At 43.7% G+C, this 22,114-nt stretch overlaps 1 protein-coding gene across 6 annotated transcripts in view; it reads left to right on the top strand.

Annotated features, from left to right (window-relative positions):
• Nucleotides 1-22,114, top strand: part of LOC147025270 (putative bromodomain-containing protein 10) — a 262,359-nt gene that overhangs the window by 193,476 nt on the left and 46,769 nt on the right. For 3 of the 6 annotated variants that reach the window (XM_085886082.1, XM_085886083.1, XM_085886084.1), the window contains one exon: nucleotides 7,300-12,684. The exons of 2 other annotated variants lie outside the window; for them this stretch is intronic. In XM_085886082.1, the coding sequence (XP_085742208.1) occupies nucleotides 7,300-12,066 (4,767 nt within the window). In that variant the 3' untranslated portion in view covers nucleotides 12,067-12,684. Of the gene's footprint in view, nucleotides 1-7,299; nucleotides 12,685-22,114 lie in introns of those variants that run through there. One more of the 6 variants, XR_015059414.1, reaches the window with a different exon arrangement.

Below are 22,114 nucleotides of genomic sequence, written 5' to 3' on the forward strand. Positions count from 1 at the left end.
ACCATCCATTATCTAAAAGGTCTACATTTTTGAAATGTCGATTTTTGTCGATCGATTTTTGAAATGTCACCCATTGGTCTGAGAGTTGCCGGACCACACCCACATCAGTCGCTTGACTCCCTCCACTCACCATGCCACCCATACGAAATGATATGGCTGTCATCTTGGTTTTTTTGGTGGGCCTAACACATTAAGCCTGTAGCCCCCTGCTGATTATACACTGTCCAGGTTTGTTGTGTCATATTTCCATTGGCTTTGTTTGGGTCATGTGTTAATCATGATGAGGGACCCCAAAAATCGAATCATATGTCAAATAAGAGTGAGGTTTAATGAAGCACATCAGAAAGCACGGTATGTCAAAACTCGTGGTAATCAAGCGTTACGTTACGTAACATTACATAATCAAGCATTACGTAATGTAAATTACTTAAACAAATCATATTACGTCGTTTTAAAACAGCCCCATGTTGGGGTTAAACAATCCGTGACTGTGTGATGAATCAGCTCGTTCTGATGTAACTGTGGTGGAGGTTGATATGGATAAGAGGTGTTGAGTGCATCTTTTAAGACTGCTTTAAATGCACGTTTCCCATTCGGCCCATTGCTGGATTTTGTCACAGGTTGTGACCACATTGCGGTCATTCTTGTTACCATTTGAGCTTTTGTCATCAAATTTTCAACAAACCTTCATTATGCGAATATGGAGAAAATAATTAATACTAATAAAAGGCTGTGTGTGTGTGTGTGTGTGTGTGTGTGTGTGTGTGTGTGTGTGTGTGTGTGTGTGTGTGTGTGTGTGTGTGTGTGTGTGTGTGTGTCCATAACTCCAAAACCATAAAACCGAGCAGCTTGAAAATTTGCATGCATACAAAGAAAACCAAGGAAGTGCAAGAGTGAAAATTGGGTGTTTGGATTAATTAAAACACCTCTTTTGAAGATAATTAACAGCCTTATTTAATTATATCCTTCATCAGGCGATCCTCTGCCACCTCGCTGTCTGGGGTCTTTAGGCGTTTCCTGGGTAACGTCGCTGGGGTGTGACGCCGCCATGTTTTTTTTGTCCTGCTCAACGAAGCTTTAATTTGGAACAGGCCACAAAGATTTCTTTACGATAAAGTTTTTTTTTCTTCACTTTGCTCACATATAATTATTGAATACCTGTTCATCGTAGGTACGAATCGCTGGGTACGCCTGGAGACGCCAGTAGTCGTGGCTTTATTTAATTTGCAAATATGAATAACTGAGAGAATCTCTTAAACTAAGGATTATTACAAAGTGTAAGCTCCAGATTTGAAAATATCAGCAGTTCCAACTCCGAAAAAAGTGTTGATTTGTCCAATTCGGACATTGCACGGGAATTATTTTCCGGGTGCATAGTTATATTGACGGCAGTTGGTAACTTCTTGCCAAGCCAGGCATTCCACTGGAGTGCTTGAGTGCTTAAGCCACTTACAGAGCTGTACGGTACTATTTGGGTCCTGATCCACAGTTACTTCAAGGTAGAGGTACGTATACAACACACACGGACGTGGTACATATGGGCAGATTTGGATTTGTACGGACTCTCCGTGGGTGTGTGGGCATGCCATGCCTGTTACGGGCACCGTGGTGGCATAGTTTCATCCCGTATTTTATGGAGGTTGTATCAGGTTTTCTTTTGTCCTTGCCCCTGTTTATACAAGGACAAACAAGGAAAACTAACAAAGGTGGAGGCCATTCAGCCCATCATGCCTGCACGAACACCATACCAACCCATCCACATAAGGCATTTGGCTGTTGGATTTGCTATGTTTCTCGTTGTTAGTTTCAAAGCAAAATATATTTGATAACTCCCGATTTCTGAGCTGTTTGCCATATTAACATGTTTTCTAAATTACCGAGCTAATTTTTTCGACCCGTCACATGCAGCTGTTTATCAAGAATAATGTTTGTGAACATCTCCCTGAAACGTCACTATAAATATGACGTTGTTTTTCGGTGAAAACTACTCAAGGTTTCTGGGTTGGATACAGTATGTACTGTAGTCGGTAATCACACTGACTCCAACCTGCAGATTCCTGAAGAATTGCTGACATCGGCCGTGTGTGAGTGATTTATTGGTATCTTCATGTGCGGGTTTCAGAATGTGGAATGGAGTCCTCCCAGGGTGGGCTCTCAAAACATCCACCTTCATTTCGGTAAGGGGGTCACGATTCACGGATCAAGCTGTGTAGTTTTCTGTTCTCAAAGTTTTGTGTCGAGGGCTGTCTTCAGGATCGTTACTGAGCCCACGGCGGCTTCCAAAAGTAGTTCGTTTGTAATAATATTCCCAGAGATGGTTTCTATCTCACCTGAAAAGTAGGAGCTAATGGGATGGCACGTCGTCCGTCCATTTGTCCGTCCACAAATACTTACAACTTCTTCTCAAAAAATACACGTACTATTTTAAAGATATTTGACCACAACCATCATCACCCGTGATGGCATTTAAAAATATAACGGGGTCTGAAGGGGTCTACAGAGGGAGTTTACATTTGGGGGCGGAGGGGGGGGCACCTGTGTTCTTAGTGGCGACCCGTCCAGGATTGTGTCCAATAGCCAAGGAGTCTGCTTAGGCAGCACCAATGCTCTGCACAGAGTATGGTCCCAATGGATGGATAGGGGGGAGTGGGTTACCTCCCCAAAGGGGTATTTGCTTTCTTCTTAAACGATACACACAATTCTGATGAAACTTCATGACAACCTTCATCCAGAGTGACCACTCCTTGGCTTTTATCACAATATCTTGGCTATTCGTTGTTCACCTTCGCGTCTTTTCATCGCTTTTCTATTATCATCGCTTTTCCGAAACCTTGTGAATTCTTGACTTTTTTCATTGGCTCACCTTGACATTTATGAAAAGGAGGAGTGGTCACACTGCCTTCATCACCCATGACATACCAAAGTTTGTTCATGACATTAGAAAAATCTGGCTGTAAAGGGATTTAATGGAGGTTGCCCCCCAAAATAAGTATTTTCTTTCTTCTTCAAAACTACACATACAATTCCAATGAAACTTGACCAATAATCATAAATTCCTTGAAACATTTTTCAAACACTTGTGCGTACATTTTTAATTTTCTCCTTTTAATATATACTAGCATATAAGACCCGTCGCTTCGCTGATGGGAATATCAATCTTTGCCGTGATGGCTATTTTATGTGGCAAGAACAAATATGATTCCTGGGAGATCCTGCGGGGATAACCATCATCGCAAGTTGGCATTTGTAGTTTCACCATGTGTGCCCATGTACCCACAAACAAACGTTCCTTACTTTTTAATATTTTTTTTATCATCACAAACCTTCCCTCGAGTTCCCTGAATCGACTGTCTTTGGTTTCATTGAAATCTGTGTATCTGTTCTCAGGTTATAACACGACCAACAGACAGACATTCACAGCTTCTTTAATAATCCCAATTTATTTGTACATTTATTTGTACATTGTGTGTCAACAGTATCATATCACCCTCTGTTCGAGCTAACTTCAGATAAAAAAACTGAATTAACAGTCAAAACGTTTTGAGTACTGTACAGAGCACTTGTCACTGTGCACATCTTCATGCAGATTGAAGATTGGCATAGTTACACATGCACAGGAATGTGGGCCTCAACTATTAACACTGATTTCAGTTATTATGCCTGGTGTTGGCTTAATGGCTGGAGTGGTGGGCTTGGGTTCCTACGGTCCTGAGTTAAAATCCCACTCGGTTGTTGAATTAATAATAGGTGGGGTTGACTCTGCCTGTCATCCTTCTGAGGTTAGCAAAATGAGTGCCAGCATGCTGATAGACTGTGTCGGAGTGGCGACCCGTCCAGGATTGTGCCCAATAGCCAAGGAGACTGTTTTGGCAACACCAACGCTCTGCACAGAGTATGGTCCCAATGGAATGGAATGGAATTTCTGTTATTAAACCACAGGTTAGAGAACAGAGGGTGACAGCAGGTTTAATTCCCTAACTGCCAATCTCTCTTTGATCTAAAGAGTAAAGCTGCGTTCATATATCCACAGATACTGGCGGTAAGATTGCGATCAATGGTTTCAAATGTCTGTTCACATTTGTCCAGAGGCGGATATGGCATGCAGCTATGGATACGATTATTCTGATCACACCATGTAGCGATTTAAATTGTCATAATGCCACCAGAGAGAAAATTGCTGCCATTCACGTCATAATCTTCAGCACGTCGAGTATCGAGAACCATATAATACCACGCTATTCTTTTCTGATCAATGCTGAAGGAGTTTAGAAGTTGATGGAGCTGATGAGGGGAACCCCTTTCCTCCCTGACCTGAGACTCCTTGAGCACAAAGATGCTCAAAAATACACAATATCTGAGTCTGCATTGCTAATGTCATGGGCCATGAGGACATCAGTGGTGCAGAGTTGCATCCCTAACATAGATGGTGCCATCTTGCTCGTATGTGCAGGAAAAATACAATTTCACACTTATGACGCGCTTTTTATTCGTATCTGTATCAATGTACGGGGTGTCCCAAAAGTAGCGTAGTGGTCTGTTTGTGGGCTCGCTGCACTTAAGGCCCGGCCACACCTTGACGTTTTAGCCAGCGATGGCAACGTATTAAAATGTATGTAAAACGCTGGCTGACGTTGAACTTTTGATGTTTTTTTTTTTAAGATTCGGACGTATTCATAACGAGTTGGTCGTATGCATAACATATTAGTAATGGACACAGAACGTTTCGTTGTGTTATAGATAACTTATACCAACGAATGCTGAACCTGTTGTTGGCCTACACAACCGATGCCCAACGATAGTCTAACTTCGGCATAGCGCGTTGCACACATCGCCGACGATGTCGTGACGTAGCCTATTAAAAGGCTGACGCACAACGATTCGAATCATAACTGCCGTAGAAATGGAAGTGACAACATCGCGGTCCCACCTTGGCGATCTTGCCAGCGTATGCCGACCTAAGAAAAATGTGTCTAAAACGTTGGGGGCACGTCAAATACGGTATTAGTAAGTTTGGTATACGTGAGTAGAACGCTAAAGTACGCTATCATACGTCGTAGTAAGTAGAGTACGTCAAGAAATTTTAAACATGTTCAAAATTTTACGACGTACTCGGCGTATGACACACGTTCCGCATGCGATGGGGATAAGTTGTACACACGATATGTGGATGCTTACACACGTCCACAAAGGCTACTTATAAGCTACTCATAAGTCGAAACACGTCGCGGTAATGTCTTTTTTACGCGAAACTTATTTCTAACTTGTGTTTGACGTGCTTTGAACCAATTCTTTACGTAGTCCCAACACACATCGACGTATGTAGACGTATTCCAATGACGTCTTCCGGTCGACAAAAAAAAAATGAATGTGTTTCTAGCTTACAACTGCCATATAAAGACATGTTCCCAGCGGTTTTGGGAATTGGTATATAAAAATGCTGCTCATAAAAGGGAACCCAACAGTGTTTTCGAGTTCCTTTTTTGAGTCGATGTCCATGTCAGCAGTATCAGTATCAGTATCAGTATCAGTATCAGTATTAGTATTAGTATTAGTAGTAGTTTGTTCATGTTGGCAGTAGTAGGTGAGTGTGAGGGGGAGGGTGTGGGTTATGATGGATCGTCCTTGCGTCCGCGTGTCCACGGGTAGGTTCATAGGCTGCCACTCAACGATTTAAATGGCTGCATCTCCACTATTGAAAGTAGACGCTTGCGCTCAACAATTGGATTTTTTTACACTCAACGACTTTTAAACGGTACCACTCAACTATTTTCATTGTTTACAATGAACGATTTAAATTGCTGTCACTCGCCTTTGTTTTTTGACGCTGGGGTTTTGAAATTTGAAGCGTTTCTTCTGAACATGTTAAAACGCTCAAACTCGACTATTTTAAATAGACGCTGCCGATGGACAATTGGAATCATAGCCAAGCTAGACATCGAAGTGTGAACATCCTCGTCATGCCGAAGAAAAGTTTGAAGAATGCTGTAAATAAGTGTCCTGGCCGTGGCCGTGGACGCTGACGCAAGGACGATCCATTATACCGACGTCTTTCAGCCTATGAGTAACTTAAAAGTAACGTCTGTCGATGTGTGGCAACGATCGCGTAACGTGCCAACAACACGTTAATCATAGGTTAGAAATAAGTTTCGGGTACGCTAAACATTACCTCGGCGTGTCTCAACTTATGATTAACTTACAAGTAGCATGTGTTGACGTCTGTCAACGATCGCAGACCGTGCATACAACTTGTGGCCAGCGTAGCAGAACGTGTGAGTCATACGCCGGCATACGTCGTGAAATTTCAAGCATGAAAAAATTTGAGGACAACCGAAAAGTACAACGTTTAAAGCCAACGTACAACGACATATGGCAGTGTTTTTCAGCGTGCTCTCAATGTTATCAAAACTTACCCATAACGTATTCAACGTGTGCCAGCGTTTTAGAAAAAAAATTCAAAAATCGGCATACGTTGGCTAAAACGTCAAGGTGTGACTGGGCCTTTAGACAATTGAATATCCATTTGTAAAGTGCAGTTCAACAATTGCATCATTTTCTTGATCTGTCCATCTATTCATGGTAAATATCCAGGGTTAGAGCATCAACCAGGAAAAAACAAATTGCATTGTTTTGCATTAGCATTCACAAAATATTCAAAATCAAAATCATTACGCTATTTTTGGAACACTATGTATGCGAACACTGTCCGATTTCTCATTTGCCGATGCCATATCCGTATTCGTATCTGTATCCGTATCCGTATCCGTGTGTATATGCAAACATAGTCTAAGTATTCTCTGAAAATATAAACAATCAAAATGGTAATTGTAAACTGCGAGTTAGTGAATCTGGCTCTTGTTTGTTAAATTTCGGTGGCCGAGTGGTTACGGCCACTTGACTGACATCTCAGAGATTAATTCCCAGTAAAACCCTGATGGTTCTCAATTACCTGGAGGAGGTAATCTGCCCATCATTGTCTGAACTATAAATATTCTACCTCAGTCCACACTTTAGTGTCAACTCTAAATTCTGGAAGAGCAACTTCTTAAGGGCTCTTACGAGTATAATGCTACTACTTATGAAATGGCAGTGTTGCTCACATAAACCTTAATTAAATATATACTCTGTAAATTTGAATTTGCATTGGAATAGTTTGAGGATCAAAACAATTGACATGTACAATAAATTGTTTATTGTGATTGATTTCATATATTTCTTCTTTCTATTCTATTTTCTTTCTGAATGTTGTCATTTGTCCTATTTCCTCACCTTTTCCATCCTTCTTTCATTTCCCTCACCTAGCCTCCCAAGACCCTGAGTGTTGGGGGTCATTCCTTGGGCAACAACCTTGTCCCAGTCAGCTTTGCAAGAACAGCCACTGGTTCTGGTTTCCATCTGATTGTAGCTCCAACAGTGTCCAGTGATCACCTTTCTAACTCTGCAACAATGTTACTGATGCCTGCCAGCTTACCATCAGAAAATACAGATGCTGGCAACGAGTTCCCAAAATTTGTGAAAGGAAAGGTCACAGGTGAAGAGCCACCTATTGATCCTCAACCATCTTCCCAGCTGCTGCAAACCCTTTGCTTTGGAGATTCACATTCTATCAGGGTCATGACTCGAACAGGAAATACTGGAGTTGTGAAGGTTAAATCTCCTTTCTCTTGCCCCTTGCCAACTCCCCTCAGAGCTCCGACTTGTCTTATTTCAGCACAAAAGTCTTTGTGTCCAGAAGTTGCTAGATCTTCTGTTCCTTTTCTTCCAGAGCATGCAGCTTCTTTAGCTTTAGCTTCGGTTCCAGCTGTATCTGTACCCTTAACTTCTCACATTACTTTTCCACTTGGTCCTTATGCAGGTGTCCCTCCAGCTTCTCATATAGTTTTACCTCCAGTTCCTTTAAGTGTTCTTCAAACTACCCAAGAAAGCAGCATGCCTCCATATGCCACTGCAGGGGGTGTGGCTTCAGGTACTCCTATGGGAAGCAAGCCTCCTGCTACGTCTATATTTAACATGTCTTCTGCTCCTGTAGAGGGAATCCCTTCTGCTGCTCCTGTTGGTGCTGTTCCTCCGGCTCCTTCTGGTTGCAGTATTCCTCAAACTGCTTCGGGAGGGAGTGTTCTTCCAACTGTTACTGTTGGCGGCGTTCTTCCAACTGCCGCTATCGGCAGTGTTCCTCTGGCTGCTTCTGTAGGCGGTGTTCCTCGGGCTGCTTCTGTAGGCGCTGTTGCTCCAGCAGCTTCTGTAGGGGCTGTTTCTCCAGCTGCTTCTTTAGGCACTGTTGCTCCAGTTGCTTGTGTAAGTAGTGTTCCTCCAGCTGCTTCTGCAGGTGCGGTTGCTCCAGCTGCTTCTGTAGGCGCTGTTCCTCCAGCTGCTTCTGTTTGTAGTGTTCCTCCAGCTTCTTCTGTAGGTCGTGTTCCTCCAGCTGCTTCTGTAGGTCATGTTCCTCCAGCTGCTTCTGTAAGTAATGTTCTTCCAGCTGCTTCTGTAGGCAATGTTTCTTCACCTGTTGATGGTGATGATCCTCCAGCTGCAATAGTCGGCGTTCCTCGAGCTTCTCCTGTATGCATTCCTCCAGCTACCGCTGTTGTCGTACATCCGGCTGCACTTCTTGTTGTCTCCCAAATCCCTCCTCTTGTTACTTTGCAGTCACCTTTTCTCATTACCAATCAAGCTCCTCCCTGCATTGACACCTCTCCTCATCCTCCAGTAGCCACCTCATCTCATCATTGTACTGCCTCTTCAGCTCACCCTCCAGTTGCCTACTCAGTTCACCCTCGTCAACCTTTGGTTTCCTCACTGGCATTCCTTCCAATTGCTACCTCAACTTGCTCTCCCATTGCCTCTATTCATCCTCCTCTTGCCTCCTCTACTCGCCCTCCCGTTTCCTCATCCGCTCGTCCTCCCCTTGCCCTCCCGGCTTACCCTTCCCTTGCCTTCCCGGCTTATCCTCCCCTTGCCCTCTCGGCTCGCCCTCCCCTTGCCTTCTCAGCTCGTCCTCCCCTTAACTTCTCGGCTCGTTCTCCCCTTAACTTCTCAGCTCGCCCTTCCCTTGCTTTTCCGAATCACTCTCCCATTGCTTCATTGGCTTCCCCTATGAATACTGCCTCAGTTTCTCCTTTTGTTTGTTCTCTGGCTTTACCATTGGTTAGCTCTCCAGCTTCCTCTTCAGTTAGCCCTCTGGCTTTTTCTTCAGTTTGCCCAAAAGTTTCTCCTTCAATTTTTCCTCAGTGCTCCCCTTCTTTTCACCCTCTGGTTTCCTCCTCAATTGGTGCTGTGACTTCTCCTATACTTCTTCCTCTGGCTTCCTCTTCGGTTCGTCCTCTGGCTTCCCCTTCAGTTCGTCCTCTGGCTTCCCCTTCAGTTTGTCCTCTGGCTTCCCCTTCAGTTCGTCCCCTGGCTTCCCCTTCGGTTCGTCCTCCGGCTTCCCCTTCGGTTCGTCCTCCGGCTTTCCCTTTGGTTCGTCCTCCGGCTTCCCCTTCGGTTTATCCTCCGGCTTCCCCTTCAGTTTGTCCTCTGGCTTCCCCTTCAGTTCGTCCTCTGGCTTCCCCTTCAGTTCGTCCCCTGGCTTCCTCTTCGGTTCGTCCTCCTGCTTCCCCTTCGGTTCGTTCTCCGGCTTCCCCTTTGGTTCGTCCTCCGGCTTCCCCTTCGGTTCGTCCTCTAGCTTCCTCTTCTGTTCTCCCTCTGGCTTTCTCTTCGGTTTGCTCACAGACCACCACCTCTGGTCATTCTTTTATAATGCCCTCATATCATCCTCTGGCTACATCCTCTACTCGTCTTCTTACTGCACATTTGTCTCATCCTCTGGCTGCACCTTCTGCCCCTCTGGCCACCTCCTCAACTCATCTGGTTGCAGCCTCTTCAGCTGTTCCTGCTGTTGCAACCTCATTTTCTTCTGTTGTTGCTACTCCAACTCATCCTCTTATTGAAATCTCAGCTCCTCCTGTAGTTGATACCACATCTACTCTGTCTGGCTCATTGGTTGTGCCAAAATATTGTGGCCTGCAAGAAGGCCAAGCAATGATTACTTCATTAAACCTGCCACCTTGGCTTGTCAAGTCTCACTGTACAGGTCCACCACGTCCACTAAATAGTTCTTACCGACTCCTGGTGCCTTGCTCAATTCCTAATAACAGGAATTCGGTTGTACCCATCAATTCTCATGGTTCAATCACACTTTCCAGCTTCCAACCCTCCATATCAAAGTCTCAAGGCTTATATATTACGACTACTCTTCTCACCACCAAGCCTTCTGGAACCAAGTCCACCGTTTTGCCTATCATTGGCTCCCAAGTTGCCATTACTATTGCTAAGGTACATAATTCTGTCTCCAAAAGCCTTGGCTCTTCTAACTCTGGCACTTTTAATTCTGCCACTGATTTTCCTGTGTCACTGTTTTTGGGTTCTTCCACAACATCAGCTCCTTGTGCTCTTGCAATCAGCACAGTGAAGCCAAAACACCTTGCATCTTCCATTGTTCTTGCTGCCCCACCCCAACCAGTAGCTCACCTCCCATCACTGAACATTCATTCTTCACTGCCTCCTACTCATGCTATACCTTCACCTTCTCCCTCATTCACATATTCCTATTCTCCAACAACTCATTCATCATTTGTTGTGTCACCAGCTTCATTTCCTCCTTCACATCACCTAAGTTTCAGCAAAGAAACACAATTAGTTTATTCGCAAAATGCCCCTACATTAGCAACATCACATTCATCATCTTTTTGTCAATCTTTCCCATCTTCCTCTTGCACTTCCTTTCTTACACCAGCACAATATGTCTCTGATGCCAGTTTCTCCTCTGTATCTCCCTCAACTCCTTGCTCTTCATTTTCTTCTTACTCACGGTTTCCATCGATGTCCTGTCTTACATCAACAGTTTACTGCCTTGCATCTGCAGCCCCTTGCCTGACAACCACTAGTCTTTTATCCACCAAATCATTCCCTTCCACACCCTCGACTCTGCCCTTTAACTTGTCATGTTTCTCATGTGCTTCCATCCCTCTGACTTCATTTTCTTTCAAATCCACCCCTATATCTTCACCCTCTGCTACCAAAATCTTATCTTCTACCTCCATATCCACTCCTTCCCTTTCTTCAGTTGACCCCCTCTTTTCTGTTTCTGTCTCTTTCACTCCTACCTCTATATCTCTTCCTTCTGCTTCTTTATCTCTCCCTTCTACTTTTGTTTGTTTTCCTTCTGTTCTCACCCTTCCCAATTTCATCTCCACCTCTGTAAATTATCCTCCCAACTCCCTCCCCTCTGCCTCCTTTTCTATTCCTCCTGCCTGTCTCTCTCTTCCCTCTGCCACCTCTTCTCTCCCCTCTACCTCATTCTCTGTCCCTTCAGCTTCTGTTTCTCTCACTTCCACTTCCATCTCACACCCTTCCACATCCCTTTCTCTTCCTCCTATCTGCATCTCTCTTCCTCCCACCACCATCTCTGTTTCTCCTGCCTCTGTGTCTCTTCTCACTACCCCTGTTTCTCTTTCTTCTTCTCTTGCAAATGTCACAACGCCTCTTTCCTCCTCTGTCATCTTACAGTTTGTCCCTGCTGTTTCCCTGTCACAATGCTCCACTACTTCTTGTCACCAATCATATTTTGCTCTCAACCCCCAGTCACCTTTACATCCAACTCTCCCCAATGGGGTTCCTCTCGAAATAGCTTCTCAGAATATTGTTCAGCCAATTTCTACTTGTGTACTCCAATCATCAGAACGACGACCTCCAAACTATTGCAGCTCTCCATTTCTGTCATCTCAAGCTTCAGCAGCAAGAACACTCCAGAATTTGCCTGGATCTGAAACCCACAAACCACATACCCCTTTGGCCTACCTCAATTCTCAATATCGTGGTGGCTTGCTGGTCAGTCCAGAGGGAGCCATTCTGAGCTCTCCAGTCACTGCTTCAAACCTGCCTGTCACAGTTGTATCACCTTTGTCCATTCATTTTAATCAGGGGACTGTATCTTCTTCAGCATTGATTGAAATGTCTGGATCCTCTTCACAGTCAATGGCACAGCTCGTGAGCTCAGTCGGTTACGTCATCTCAAGAAATGAGGGGAAATGAGGAGAGGTCCATTGGAGTTCAGTTGAAACTGTGGCCGTCATGGAACAGTCTGCAAATATCATCAAGCACAAGTTTCCACAATGTAAAGCTGACAGCGATATTTTTACAGGGTTATACTTGTACTCTTGTTCAATAACTTGTCATTTTCCATTTATTACTTGTTTTGTAATTATATAATAGTCACGTTGCTGACTTTCCTGCACAGTTATTGACACCTTGTGAATAAGTTAAAGGTTGATTGAAACAGCTGTCTATTTGCACTGCTGTTTGTCTGCACATTTGTCTTTCAACGCTACTGTAGCCTTCTGCAGCTGAAGATTAATGTACTCTACATTTGTACTGCTGTTATATTACATGGCTGTAGTCTCCATGTGACCGGTTGACTTTCAGCAGGGGCATTGGGTCATTCCACTCAGCCTCTACTGAAGCCATTCCTTGCTATCAGATTTTGACTTAGATGTTTAAGTTATCACATGCAAGAAAGTAGTAGACTAGCTGGCCGAAATGCGACTTGAAGACAATTTGTTGTTACAGCTATAATAATAACTTGTTATTTTATTGCCTTTGTTTTTTTCAATGCTGACTCCGGAATTAAATTGTTGGTTTATGTACAGAAAAGCCATGATGTGTTGTTTCTTGAATCAGCCATTGAGAATTGGACAGTAGTAGATAATGAGGGGAAAAAGGAATTTGTTTGGTGACCTGACACTAATTTATGTTTATTTTACCATTTACTTGCAGGGGTCCACCGTTGCCAGGCAACGCCAGGTCCCTCCTCCCTCCCTCATCCCACACCTTCCCGTCCCTTATCTCACCTTTCCCCCCTGCCACCTCCCACCCGACCCCTCCCTCCCTCCTCCCACCCCTGCCTCTTCCCACCTCCATTCCCCTGCCTCCCCTGATTAGTGGACGTTGGCTTTGGGGCTTCCCACTCTCTGGGGACGTTTATAGTGCAAAAATGCAAATTATCTCCAAAGCTGACTTGTAATAACCTCTGCCACCACCACCGGGTGGCGTTACACGATACAAATTAACAGAGAATTTTGTCGACCTTTCCCGAACCTCCATGACTACAGATGAAACCAAGTAGCCCATGTTCATCACGAGGTCTAACTTGGTCCATGTGCCAAGTTTGCTGGCAATTGGCCCAATAGTTTTGGCGTGATTGGTGTTGTACACTGACAGACACACAAACAGAAAATGTCATTTATTTATTAGATTGTTGGACTCAAACTACATTTTGTAGTTACCAGGGAATCCTACACAGTGATTACAACCTTGTAAATCAGAAAAAAGTTTTTTGTTTTTTTAATCAAAGTGCATGTCTACATGGAAGGATCGCAGTACAAACAAAATCATTTTTTAATGAAATAAATTGTACTGACAACATTGCTAATTAATTGTATAAGCTATTGTTAAAATCAGGGCTAGCAGAATAGCTTATAGGAATGCATACATGTCTTCGAGTTCTCTTGCCCAGGTTTGAATCTCAAACTGCCAATGATTAAAAAAAAAAAATTGTATACAGAGTTGAAACGTGTGGAGGAGCTACAACACAGAACGGAGCAGGACATAACAGAACAAGACTAGAACGGCACTTGGTAGAGCACATACGGTTCCGCAAGGCTGAACAGTTTACATTTTGTATCCCACTGATCGGCTAGATCTACATCATGAAAATCGAATCGGCTTGTTCTTGTCACTGACCCAACTCATCCACTAAGTTGTGGCATAATTTGTCCACAACTTTTTATCAGCCACGATTTTTCTTGGGTAAACCTCATTTCAAAATTTGTCTCCAATGCCAGCTGACTGGGCATCCTCCATCATGCAAAGTCCTTCCTTGGCACACGTGAACTTCTATCACCGACAAGCCTTTCATCCACAGCTTGATGTAATACTGCTGTCCCCTCCGGATTGGTGCCCTGACTCAGACCTTGCTCACCTTGATGCCGTGGAAACCAAGGCATTCAAGATCATTTGAATCACCCGCAATGAAGATGAGCCGATGGGCCCATCACTTTGCCATTGCAGACATGTCGCTGGTTTCTTTGTCTTCTTCCACCTCTTTTGTGGTCTTTTACTCTCTGCTCTTTCCGTGCTTTGTCCCTCCCAGATTTCTGCAAGGTGCACACGAACCACCAGAAACCCCCTAATGGTGAAACTCTCAAAATCCAGAATCACTGCTCACCTCCACTTATTCATTTCTCTTTTTTTTCTCATCTGTGAAACCAACCTTCACATTTGCTCCAATCTCATTCTACCCTCCAGGTCTTCAAGACATCTGATCAGCATCATCTCAGATCATCCCCCATCCAAAACCATTATCTATTCTACCACCAAGAAACCACCTTCCTCCTCCCCCTCCCCGAACACCAATTTTTTTTGAGAGTTTGCTTGTGTATCCATCTTGTCCACCATCTGCATTCTCCCCTACCCCTCATCGATACCCACATCCCTTGTTTGACCATCTTCATCTATTTTGTCCCTCAGGGTTGCAGTCGGTGCCCCCCACCCCCCCCTCTTTCTGCTGTTCCTTTTGTGCTGTTGTGTCCTGATCTGTTCTGTGTTCTCGCTGTTCCACGAGCCTTGACTTTGTATATAAAATCAACAAACACAAAAAAGCAGCAGGTTGGATGAACAAAATAGAGGGAGACTTGAAGGGATAAGGGACATGGGGAAGAATGGGAGCAAGGGGAGGACACGGGGTCAACAGGATGGAAGCAGCCACACATTCTGGAAAGAGGTGGATTTGGGGAGGGTTAATGGGGATAGAGAAGATCATGGTTGTGGATGTAGATGACTTGAGATTGTGGTGAACAGCTGTCTTGAAGCCTTGTAGGGAATAATGAGATTGAACAGACTGAGGAAGTTGATTCCATGGTGGGAAAAAATAGCAAAGAATGAGTTGAGATGAGCAGTGATTTTGAGAGTTTCAGGAGAAGGGGGTTGCTGACAGATTGTGTGCACCCTGCAGAAACATGAGGCAGTGGGTTGGGGGGGGGGGGAGTGGTAAGAGGGGGACAGCACAGAAAGTGCAGAAGGTGCAAGACCAGATAGGAGGCTATGGAAGAGACAGAGTACTGACTTGTTTGCAATTTACAGGTGAATCAACTTCATCACAGGAGATACTAATGACTTTGAAGACCTTGGTTTCAAAGGTGTCAAGCTGCGCAAGGTTTGAGTTAGGGGCATCAGCTCAAAGGAGAGAGCAATTCTCCATCAAGGTACAGAAGAAGGCCTTGTAGGTATATAAAAGTTCATATTTCTCAAGGAAATACTTTGCATGATGGAAGATGTCCATTCAGTGGCTGGCTTTGGAGGCCAAGTTAGATACGTGGCTTGCCCAAAGAAAATCATGGCTGATAGTGAGCGGTCCAAAAGTTTGAGTGACTGAACCTCTTCAAGAGGATTGTTACGGAAGTAGATGGTAACATATCTTCGTCTTCATTCGTATGCAGCACATGGCTGTGTGGTAGCATCATCGGCTGAGGGTGTTGCTGTGCCACTGATGCAATGTTCTGTGCTGATTATGGTCGTAATTTGGCCATGGTGCCGGTAATAGGTCACCTACTCAAGAACACCATGGGATCTTTAACATCCATCAACAAATTCTGGCAGACCGGACTACCATTTAACATCTACAGTATCCAAGGGACGGCACACACGATAAATCACCCACTTTACCTGTGAAACACTGGGATGACAGTTTATAGCTTGGTTGGGATTCAAACCCAGGCTAGCCAGCTTGGAGGCGAGTGTGAGTACCTCGAGGTCATCCTGTCAGCCCTTGTGGTATGATAACTGTACAGATGGTGAGATTTGTCAGGATTGAAAACGAGGATAGGCAGATGAGATGAATGTTACCCTAACCCTGTAGAATAATTCCCAGGCTGCATTTATCTGGGAGACTAGTCCTGAAGTGAGATGGCAGTTTGCAGACCCCATCAGGGGGAGTATCGATGGTCAAGGTAGGGCAGAAGCTTGGTGCCATTGGATCTCACCCCTCATAAAGGGAAGAGGAGGAGAAGAAGAAGAAACAAAAACGATTTAAGTTTATAATTACAGTATGAAGGCTGTATTGTAGTTATTGTATGATTTTTTTTTTAATTTATAATATCACTGCACAAAAGCATTGTTGATAACATTATCAGGAGAATGGCAATTTTTTGGTGGTATTTCAGCAAAAGATCAATTTGGTAACGGGTTAAATTGATTATGACGTCACATTAAAGTATCAAGTTTGTGGTGAACAAGAACCTCTTAATTACAACTTTGGACGAGCTGTTCAGAAAAACCTTTGATTAAGTATAAATTAAAATTCAGACTTCCTTAAGTGAGAATTTCAAGAGGTCACCATTATTTAATTTATCTCTACGCACACACTCGTATGGGAAATGCACATTCAGAGGTTAACCTAAATTGTTAACTTGCCAGTACTTTCTGTGGAGGTGCCACTGTCTTGTCAATGGGAGTCCCTGATTGGCTGTGAGGTTTGTGACACGGCCTTTGTCGAGACGGGGCTGTTGCGCTCATCCTTCCTGGGCTTTTGGGGCAAGCGATGCACCACCATCGCCTGTCATCCCCCGTCTACACCAACGGTCTTTTTCACTCCTATAAACCAGGTCAGTGTTTCCTTCCCTCCCATCTCTCCTCTTTTGCTGTTGGCTCATTTCCTTGATTGTTGTATCTCATTGTGGCCATGGTGTCACTCTGTGGAGGAGGAATTATCTGAGCTCTCTAACCTCGATGTATTGTAAATGCGCATGCGCAGTAGCATGTGTGGGTAATTTTGTTTTTTTTGGGGGGAGCGATCGATGCAGCGGTATGTTACCTATACACCGCCCAAATAAAGACGTGCCAGAAGAATGTTGTTGCGCGCTTGGAACAACATCACCCGTGGGTGGGTACTCCTCTACGGCGTTAACAACCATAAAGATAGCATGCCCCCCCCCCCCACGCCCCAACCACTCCTTTAGGGAGCAGGTGCTTCGTATCCAATCAATGCTGCGAATGGCTTTTTTTCTTTTGGGAAACAAATCGTCATCTTTCTTTCAATATCTCTAAAAAGAGTGTTTGGAAAACTTATGTTGGTGCTTTGAAACGCACAGGTCAATAAAATCTGTTTCATAGTTAACCAACGACAAACGTTCAAGTTCACCCATGCTCCAAAATACAAACTTTTTGAAAATCCTTTTTTTGTTTTCCCTTTCGAACTTTTTTTGCCTTTTGCAGTTTTATTTGAATGATGTCGGTGGATAAGCCACAGGGCAGCTGTATTGCTTTCCCTGTGCCACAGAGACTGTCGCCTGTAGAGGTGATGGATTCAGAAACTGCATTGTGTACACCTGACAGTTCATCACTTTCATGTGTAGTGGCATATTTTTGGTCTGTCATGCATTCTCAGGAGTGAATAGTCAATCTTCACGTGACTTGTAAAAGTGGACATTTCTACTCCCTCCAAATCTTTAATATATTACAAAAAGAACTCGGTCTCGGCGTCGGTCCATCCCTCCGTCTGTCCGTCCGTCCGTCCGTGTGACAATGTGTCCATTATTCACATGCTTTTGGAATGTACCTTTCAACCCTTTCAACTGCTGAAACCCCTGAGACCTTTGAAGACCCTCTAACACCCTGAGGAGCCTTAAGATGCAAAATACGCCAAAGACCCCAAAGGCCCCCAAGATCCCAAAGACCTCCATGACCCCAAAGACCCTCAAGACCCTGAAGACCTAAAAGATCCCCCAAGATCCCAAAGACTCCCACGACCACAAAGACGCTCAAGACTCCAAAGACCCTGAAGACCTAAAAGATCCCCAAGACCCTGAAGACACACATGACCCCATAGGCCTCCAAGAACCCCAAGACCCCAAAATAACCCAAGACCCCCAAAGAACCCAAGACCTAAAAGACCCAAAAGTCATCAAAGAACCAAAATTCCCATAAGTCCCAGAAAACCCAAAAGTCCAAAAAGACCCCAAAGATCAAAAAAAAAAACCCGGAGATCCTTCAGACCCCTTCGACCTTAACACAATTTTGACCCCTTACACCCTTCAGGCAAATTAGACCGTTGACCACTTAGACCACTACCCTCTCGTATCACAAATGAAATTTCAAATCAATATAATATCAGCAATATTACAAATAAATTTGTGGAGAATAAATGTTTGTGTTATGATTGGTGTAAATCATGACAGCACCGCAAATCTATGACGTCGATCTCTGCAATGATGCGTGGAGAGGCGAGCAGAGTGAGCCGATCCACACTCGTCACTGCTGAAAGTGGAATGTCCGACGTTGCATTTCCTTTGCGCTACCAGAAAATATCGCTGATTTGATGCAGAGGTATAGTCTTGATGCGCAACACCCCATCAGCATTTGTTCTGCTACTATGTGATCTGAGAGTCCTCAGCGATGACACGATAATTGCAACATGACGGTGTACGTACAACCGACTGTAATGCAAAGGTGCGCGTGCAGAGACTAAACAGATGTTGGTGCATTCTGACGACTTTCATGGAGTTGAACCATGAGGATGGGACTATTCCCTCCTTTGTGACACGTAGACAAAGCAGGATCACCTGTAAAATGTTGACACATTACCAACCTGCAAACATAGGTGTTAACCCAACTTGGGATTCATGCAAGGCGAGATACATTGGATGTCTGAACACTGAGCAAATAACAACTCATCCAACTTTTGTTCAGTTGAAAAGAAATCGACTCTCACAGCTAAATGAGTCAAGGTAAAGCGGTCAGTTGGTAAATAATGGAAACATTTGCACGAACAATTTTAGGATGCTTGCTTTTTGAGAGCACGAACTGCCTTGGCGCACAAGGGCTGCCTTTTTTAATCGTTAGAGCACAGTGCATGGTATAGCCATCTTCATAATGGCCTTTCTTCCCTTTTATTTCAACTAACCTCCTTCCCTTCCCTGCATTCTTCCTGTGAAAAGTTGTCACTTTATCCATAACTGCAATACAGCTGCGCAACTGCAATATCCAGAGGCAAAGAAATCGTGCAGTGGCTTCTTAAAATGACAACTGCAAATTTTTTGATGACCCCAATTTCACAAAATACCTGTGATTAACTCCATGAACACTTGAACTTACCTGGACGAACAAAAACAAACGACGCAAAGTGAAAAAAGAAAATAAATAGACAATCAGAAAATGAAATATTCACAAAGTTCAAAAGAGGAAAGGTTTATTGCCTGTGATCTATCACCATAGAATTTTCCATGGTGATTCGTTTTGTTGCTGGTATGTACAAATGGGGTGGCAGGATGGCCGAGAGGTATGCATACTCTGCTCTCAAGTGTCTCACCTGTGCTTGAATCCCCACCCACAGCTGCAAACTGTCATCCTAGTGTTTCACAGCCATGTTGATTCATCAATGTGTGTGCCGTCCCTCAGTTGGACGTTCAACTGTGCGTCCCGTCTTGCCAACATTATTTGGTGGACGTTAAACATCCCATGGTGTCCTTCATGAAGAGTAGACGAGCTATCGCCGTCACCATGAACAAATTATAAATTCCTGCCCTTACTGACTGCTGGGAAGGCAATGGCAAACCACCTAACATAACCCTCATCAAGAGACTGCTTTGGCAGCAACAACATTGCAAAGAGTACTGTAAATCTTATCAAATTCAAAAAACAGGTAGTGGACAAAAAAATGGTAACACCATGTAAAGTCACTTAATAGGATGCTGGGCCACCACATGCGGCCAATGCGGCCTGTATGCACCGTGGCATCGACTAAGAGTCCACCACCATCTGGAATTCTGTAGGAGGGATGCAGCACCATTCTTCCACGAGAAAGTCAAACAACACACCTGTTTGATGGAGGTGGAAAACGCTGTCTCGGGCATCGTTACAGAATATCCCATAAATGCCCCATTGGGTTCAGATCTGCTGACAGAGAAGGCCATGACATATGCTGCTCTTTGGATAGGGGCATTGCAGGGGTCTCCTCTTGCAGCCATGCGAGCCATAATTATAAGCAACCAGGGCTGTGCAGTTTTTTTTTTGTTTTTTTAATACATCAACCTAAACATGCTGGGATGTTATTTGCTTAATTAACACATGGGCCCCTGTTCTGTTCTTGCGTATGGCAGCTTGGCTGCCTGAGTAGCATGGCATCATTGATGCATGAGTAGCATCATTTATTGGAAGCATGGCTGTGCCACTGATGCTGTGCCCCTGTACCAGTACACTGGTACTCATTTTTCCAACCTTGGAAGGATGACAGGCTGAGTCAACCCCACCTGGTGTTAATTCAGGAGTCAACACGGCTCAAACTCAGGACCCTACAATCCTAAGCCAGCTACCCTAACCACTAAGCCAACACCAGGCTTCATGGGCCCACCTGCGTAGAAGCCATCGCTTGATGTCCATCATTTACCCAGGTGTCCAAGTGTTTCCATTTCTTGTTCACTTCCTGTATATGTGCATATATATATATATATATATATATATATATATATATATATATATATATATATATATATATATCTTCTTCTTCTTCTTTCGGCTGCTCCCGTTCGGGGTCGCCACAGCGGATCATCCGTATGATCCGCATAGTGATTTGGCCCATGTTTTACGCCGGATGCCCTTCCTGACGCAACCCTGGTCGCCTCTTACGACACAGGGATATGGTACACCTATTTTAACCGGGGTATACACCGGCCCAGTATACTGGCCAGGTCGAAAAACCAGTTAAAACCAGTACACATTTTCAACTGGTCTCTATTGGTTCTAATTGGTCTTTAACTGGTCTCTATTGGTTTCAACTGGTACCAGTTAAATTCAGTCAGAATTCCAATTTCCCAGTTGAAAAAACCAGTAGCTCATATTTGTACCAGTTAAAGTCTTACTGGTCCCAGTTGATACCAGTTGCAATGTACTGGTCTCCCAGTTGATACCAGTTAGTTAAATACAATTGTATTTCAACTGGTAATATATCACTCTATTCCAATTTCCATATTAAAACCAGTAAGAAACCAACTGGCTTTACTGGTACCAGTTGGCTACTGGTTTTCAACTGGTACCAGTTGACCAGTAAGCTACTGGTCTTTACTGGTTTTTTGACCTGGGTGGTACTCATTTCGCCGACCTCGGAAGGATGACAGGCTGAGTCAACCCCCTGGTGTATTAATTCAGTGGCCCAACGGGGCTTGAACTCAGGACCTTTTGGATCCCAAGCCGCTGCCCTAACCACTGCGCCAACACCAGGCATATAAATATATACATACATATATATATATATATATATATATATATATATACATACATATATATATATATATACATATACATATATATATACATATATATATATGTATAAATATATATATATTTATATATAAATATATATATATATATATATATAAATATATATATATACATATATATATATATATATATATATATATATATATATATATACATATATATACATACATACATACATACATACATACATACATACATACACACACACACACACACACACACGTACATACATACACACACACGTGTATACGTATATTGACTCATCTCGCCGAAGAAAGCTGCATAAAGCAACCATGAAAGGCTATGCAAGGTAAGCCCGTTGCCATTTCAAACCGTTTTTGTCCACTACCTGTATCTTTATAAGGAATTTATTATGCCAATGTAGAATAATCAAAACAAAATATGGTTTTGGAATTCCGGTGGTTGTGGAAAGGATCCAGGCGATTGCTTTGAACCTGCATCGATTACTGGCAGAAGATATTGACCGAAGCCTATAATCGATCTTGGGAATTTCCTCCACCATGTAGCTGCACTTATGAAAACCAGGGCATCCTTGATACAAAGAAACATTCGAGACGCAGTACTTGAGAAAATGGGTGGGTACAGATGGCACCATGTATCATTGGCAGACCTGTCCAGAAGATGTGTATGATAATTTTGTGAGTTACATACTGCCATCTTCATTTGTGTTAAAAAGTTGTTTGTGTTGATTGAATACCTCGGTGGGCCTACTTGGACATTGGCATAAAATGTA

Source organism: Eptatretus burgeri, chromosome 6 (assembly GCF_056783735.1).
Source record: "Eptatretus burgeri isolate ZD-2024b chromosome 6, Ebu_testis_v1, whole genome shotgun sequence".
NCBI lineage: Eukaryota > Metazoa > Chordata > Myxini > Myxiniformes > Myxinidae > Eptatretus > Eptatretus burgeri.